Source organism: Microtus oregoni, unplaced genomic scaffold (assembly GCF_018167655.1).
Source record: "Microtus oregoni isolate MIOR12 unplaced genomic scaffold, Mior012 000042F_ref0000377, whole genome shotgun sequence".
Taxonomy (NCBI): domain Eukaryota; kingdom Metazoa; phylum Chordata; class Mammalia; order Rodentia; family Cricetidae; genus Microtus; species Microtus oregoni.
In genome coordinates, this window is record NW_024543209.1 from 1,562,050 (window position 1) to 1,568,340 (window position 6,291).

General features: G+C 50.6%; 1 protein-coding gene across 1 annotated transcript; it reads left to right on the top strand.

Annotated features, from left to right (window-relative positions):
* The first annotated feature begins 699 nt into the window (after positions 1-699).
* Positions 700-3,015, top strand: Nhlrc1 (NHL repeat containing E3 ubiquitin protein ligase 1). The gene has a single exon (XM_041632610.1). The coding sequence runs from the start codon at positions 767-769 to the stop codon at positions 1,952-1,954; it is 1,188 nt and encodes a 395-aa protein (XP_041488544.1). The 5' UTR covers positions 700-766; the 3' UTR covers positions 1,955-3,015.
* Positions 3,016-6,291: the final 3,276 nt, after the last annotated feature.

A 6,291-nucleotide genomic window follows, 5' to 3' on the forward strand; every position in this document is an offset into this window, starting at 1 on the left:
TTCCTTGAGACAGGTTCTCAGTATGTCGCTCTCGCGGGCCTGGGGCTCACGATATAGCCCACCATGCGAGGCAACTAACATCTTTTAAATATTCCTTCCACACAAACCCATTTTACACGTATTCTTTTGTTTGTTTTTGTTTGGCGGGGTGAGAAGGTTGAGGCACTCTGTGTGTCCTAGGATGGCCTAGCTAACCGTTAGTTTCTGCCTCCTGAGTGCTGGGATTTTAGCTACCATACCCAGGGCTGCAAGTGTTAGGTATATCTACCTTCTCACAAGTGTGATAAAACACAGCAAAAAAAGTATGTAGGTGCACCTGCCTCATCCCCTTGAAGTTACCTTCTTTCGTATCTCTCTCCTTAGTAAAATCATAATAAACCTAGGCTAGAAGCCCTATCTTACTCCTGCCCAGCCCTGGTACCCAGCACCCAGCGCCGCTGATTGGCAGCTCTGCATGCCGTAAGCATCGGAGACTAGGTTCTGGTGGGTGCTGGCTTTGCCACTTACAGGCTAACAGCGAGCCACCCACTCGTTCTCCCGAGGTGTGGCTCAACTCTAAAGCCAGGATCTCTCACCCGGTACGTGATGATCCCAGGTCTCCGCACGGCGCATGCGAACGACTGCGGCGTGTGCCCGCCAGGGGGCAGCAGAGCACACCGGCCAGCTCGCGTCGCCCCACGTCAGAGCGGATGCCCCGCCCCGTGACCGTGACCGTGACTGTGACCGTGACCGAGGGCTGCACTGGGGCCGCGGTGCGACAGGAGCGATGGGGGAGGAGGAGGCGGGGGTGCGGCCCGAGCTGGTGCGCGAGGCGGAGGTCAGCCTGCTGGAGTGCAAGGTGTGTTTCGAGAGGTTCGGCCACCGGCAGCAGCGGCGCCCACGCAACCTGCCCTGTGGCCACGTGGTCTGCCTGGCCTGCGTGGCCGCCCTTGCGCACCCGCGATCGCTGGCCTTCGAATGCCCCTTCTGCCGGCGGGCCTGCAGAGCCTGTGACACCAGCGACTGCCTGCCGGTGTTGCACCTTCTGGAGCTCCTGGGCTCCACGCTTCGCGCGTCCCCGGCTGCCCTCAATGCCGCTCCCTGCGGGCCCAGGGTGCTCACCTGTCACCACGCCTTTGGCGGGTGGGGGACCCTGGTGAACCCCACGGGGCTTGCACTGTGTCCCAAGACCGGACGGGTCGTGGTCGTGCACGATGGTAAGAGGAGGGTCAAGATCTTTGACTCCGGAGGAGGAGGTGCACACCAGTTTGGAGAGAAGGGGGACGCAGCGCATGACGTGAAGTACCCACAGGACGTCGCTGTCACCAACGACTGCCACGTGGTTATCACCGACGCTGGCGACCGCTCCCTCAAAGTATTTGATTTCTTCGGCCAGATCAAGCTGGTTGTGGGAAAGCAGTTTTCCCTGCCTTGGGGTGTGGAGATCACCCCTCAGAACCAGGTCCTGATGACTGACACAGAGGCAGGAACCTTGCACCTGCTGGAAGTGGACTTCCCTGAAGGGGTCCTTCGGAGGACTGAGAGATTGCAGGCTCAACTCTGCAGTCCCCGTGGGGTGGCTGTGTCTTGGCTCACCGGGGCCATCGCAGTCATAGAGCACCCCTGGGCCTTGGGGACATCAGGCAACAATACACGGGTGAAGGTGTTCAGCGCCACTATGCAGCTGATTGGCCAGGTGGACAGCTTCGGACTGAACCTCCTCTTTCCCTCTAAAATAACTGTCTCAGCTGTGACCTTCGATCCCCAGGGAAATGTGATTGTCGCAGATACCTCCGGACCAGCCATCATATGCTTGGGGAGACCTGAGGCGTTTCCGGCCCTGAAGCCCATGATCACACACGAACTTTCTCGTCCTGTGGCACTGACCTTCACCAAGGAGAATTCTCTTCTTGTGCTGGATTCGGCTTCCCACTCTGTAAAAGTCTTTAAAGTGCTCGAGGGTAATGGAGGGTGATGGGGACCCGCGGTCCTGGAGTTAGAAGTCCTGGTGTCCTTAGGCGTGAATTGCACCCTGCATGAGTCACTGCCCCTCGTCCATCCTGGCAGGAATAATGGGACCTGCCTGGCCGAAGTGCTGGGTGTGAGACAGTTATTGAAGACTAATAATTAAATTTGTCATTTAGTGAACGTCTGTACCCCCTGTTAAGAAATGAGCAAGTCTTAGCTCGTGGGCTCCTTAACACGAAGAGATGTGATTTTTGTTATTAGTCCCATTTCAGAGATGAGAAGGCAGATCCAGAGAATTTCGTATGATGCCCTCGAGTCGTTTGTACTGGGACAGTCACAACTGAACTCATTCTGACTGCAAACCCTTTGCTCTTAAATATGATGCCAGATGTTAAAAAAATGTGAGTATGTCCTATGTATGTTCCCCCTACACGTAGCTAACTGGTTAAGTGCACCAAGAACCAAAAGAAAGGGGTCTCCGTGGAGTTTTCAGGAGGAAAAGGATTGTGTTTGGGTGTCAGTCACCTTTATCTGGGAGCTTCCCCAATGGCAGAGTAGACAGATTATTACTGATCCCAAGACTTGAATAAGAAACACAGTTGAAGTCTTGCTTATAAGGCAAATGTAGTCTAGTTGCTCTCCATAAAACCCTGGGAGGAGACTGTGCGCCTGCTCTACGGATCCTGTCTGGAGTCTAGTTGGTAGTGTGTGCCAGAAATCCCAGCTTGAGAAGATGTGGAGCTCGATGCCATCGACCGCCACCGAGTTTGAGGGTAGCCTGGGCTACATGACATTCTGTCCTTTTTCGATAGGTGCCAGTGTTTCCTCCTCCACAGGCACTGGGTACATCCCTGAATGATGTTTGAGCAAAGCCTCCAGAGCCACTGCCTGCTAGTGGCATGGACAGCTGAGACTCTTCTGTTAATTAGGAGATGCCCTCCCAGCACGTTCATGGCAGGAATGGTTTCATTTGCTATGTGGTCCTCTCTGCCGCCTAAAGTCCTTTGTGATAGGAGTTTTCTCTGTGCGCTTTAAAATGTGGTTCTGACGCTGTCTGCTCAATAAACAGTTGCCTCGTCCTTTTTGAGCACTGAAGCATGACCTTGGCCCATGCAAGGGCTCCTTAATGCTACAATTAAGGAAAGGAGTAGGAGGAAATTTGGGTGAAGTGTTGATCCTCTGTATGCTTTATTATTTTTTTTTAAGCAAGTGCAAAAATCTTTGAGTTGAAATGATACCGAATAACTTAAAGCTCTGAAGCAGCAGGGAAATGTTTTCTGGGAGCTGCTCTCAAAAGGTGACGGTTTGCTTTAGATAGTAATGGATACCTTGTCAGCAAAAACGGTATTCTTTTAGCCAAAGAGGCTGTTTGCTTCTGAGACAAGGTCTTGTATGTCCTAGACTGGCCTTGGACTTGCTCTGTAGCGAAGGATGACCTTCAACTTCGGATCCTCCTGTGTCCACCTCCCAAATGCCGGATGACAGGCTTGCACTGAAAGGCCTGGGGAGGTATAGAGAACCCAGGGCTTCTACCTGCTAAGCAAGCCCCTCTACCCACTGAATTACAAAGAGTTTTAAGAGAGATATTGTATCCACTGAAGGTCACCCCGAAGGTATGAGTGAGATATCTTCCAAAAGACATGAAAGCTGACATTAGGAGCCCAAAATGAAAGCCCAGCTCCCATGCCAGTCCATAAAAATTCATGTTGCTTTTATTTAAAAGTTATTACACTTATTTACTCAGTGTGTGGGTGTGCATGCCATCCTGTGTGTGGAGATCAGCAGACAGCTTGAGTGAGTCTGTTCCTTTCTGCCATCTTCTGGGACCTGGGGATTGAACTCAGGTCATTGGCCTTGGTGGCAAGCACCTTTACTCCCAACTCATCCTCCTCTCCCATCCCCGCCCCCACTGCTGCTTTCCCTGCTCCCATCACATAGCACCGACAGTAGCATCTTGGGTATCCCACAGCACCGTCGGTCCTCTAGTGGGAACTCCAGTGGTTGATTTCTCCCCGTCACTTGTCCTTCAGCTGGATATGGTGGCACATACCGATCGATAATCCTAGCACTTAGTTTTCTGAGGCCAGCTTGGGCCACATCGTCAGATCCTGCCTCAAACAAACAAGACTAAATAAATCCTCACCGGTGGACGAGTGACTTCACAGCTATTTTGAAGGTAGAACAGCAAAACTCCTAGAGGGAAATATGAGTTCACTGGCGAGGAGGGCAACTGTGGATTGGTCTTATAATGTTTTCCTTCCGAACCACGGCATTTCGACGACGTTAGTGTTCATTGACCCAATTCAAAAGATTTTTTTTTTAAAGAAAAATTATCAGTCATATTTTTTAGCCTACGCTCTATGGTGTATCTTTAAGGGAGCATATCCAGCACCCAGGGTGGTTGTGAGGAGTGGCTTGTCACCAGGTGGAGAGTCAGCTGTGGGTTTGAACACCGGGCCAGCGTACCCTGGAGATGTGATGACTGTAACTGGTGCACTTGGTAACAGCTTGTCTTCTTTGGGAATAGGGTGGGTCAGGGTACACACCAAGAAGCATCTAGGGCAGCTCTTCCTGCGAGTCAGTGTGATACGGAGCAGTTTGTCTGTTCTGCGTCTCCAAGCGTCCTCAGCTGAGGGACTCACGTCATCAATTTGTGACGTGGATCTAAATTTTGTCTTCTGTGCCAAGTTCTTTAAAGCACACTGAACTCCAGGTGGCTAAAGGTGTTGAGGAGTCCTCAGATAATCAAGAAGAAATGGTTCCGGCAGACCACACAGGGTGCCAGCGTGATGGGGGAGAGATGGAATGGGACAAGAACATATGACCAGGAGTAAAGAACCAGAGAAACGAATTCTTCCAGGACACCAGTGATGGCCATCTAGTGACCGCAGAAGCAAACACAGTGCCTGCTTCAGCTCTCTGTCACCTTCCACCTCTTCCCCTCGGGCATTGTCGGCTGATTTTGACCTCACTCTGCTCGCTTGCTAGACCTGACTTTCCCCATTGTTTGCCTTTGGCATTTTCTAAGAATTGTTTAGTCTAGACTCTCTCCTGCAGCCGCCCTAGCTTTGGTGCCGAGGGCTGAAACCATCAAACTTGGTAGGTCCTTGTTTAGACCTCTCAGGGTTCCACTTGGAGGGGGTGCAGACCCCTCTGGAGATTAGCTAAATGAACCTTTGAGGAATAAGTGTAATTCCATATATATCAGAAAAATGAGCAAGAACCGCTGATGGTCACAGATTTAATGTTCCTTACGCTTGGCCCAGACAAAAGAAATACACCCTGGGGACAAGCCAGATCACAGTGAGAAGGCTCTAGGCAGAGAAAAAAAAAACCCCACTAGAGTACTTGCGTGAGGATGCATTCGTTGTGGGATAATCTTTTTTGTACACTGTGAAGATGCATCTGCCTAAAGCAGGTTGGTTTAATAAAGTGCTGAATGGCCAATAGCTAGGCAGGATTAAATAGGTGGGACTTCTAGGGGGAGAGAAGGGAACTCAGGAAGAATCTGAGGTGCATTGAATTAAGCAAGATGCAGAGCAAGTGGGACCTATGGTATAGATGAGAGGTAATGAGCCATGTAGCAGAATGTAGATTAATGTAAATGGGTTAGTTTAGGTTATAAGAGCTAGTTGGGAACAAGCCTAAGCTAAGGCCAAACATTCATAATTAATAAGAAGCACCTGTGTCATTATTTGGGGGCTGGTGATTCAAAGAAAGTCCAACAAGAAAGACTCACTCCATGCACTGGCTGGCCAGGAAGATGGCTCAGCCAGTGAAGGCGCTTGTCACCAAACCTAACTAGCTGAGTTGGATCCCTAGGTCTCACATGATGGAAGGAAAATGTTTAATTAGGTGGCTTACATTTTCAGAGGTCTAGTCCATTATCAACATGGTGGGACATGGTGGTGTGCAGGCAGACATGGTGCTGGAGAAGGAGCTGAGAGTCCTACATCTTGATCCACAGGCAACAGGAAGTAAACTGAGACATTAGGCTTACACATATATGAGACCTCAAAGCCCACCTCCACAGTGACACACTTCCTCCTTCAAGGCCACACCTACTCCACCAAAGCCACACCTCCTAATGATGCCACTCCCCATGAGCTCACAGGGGCCCAATGACATTCAAACCACCACACTTCCCAAGTGTCAGGATTCCCATACCCAGCTCAAAATTTTATTTTGCTGACCTGTTTGCAGAAAATTGGACTTAAACCTCCAAGTTTGGGTGCCAGAAATAAACTAAATCTGAAGGGAGTAGAACTCTCCCATGGATACAGTCCTGGTGTTCCTGAAATCAGGGCACAAGTGAGAATTCCTGTGCCAAGGGTCTAAACAGTT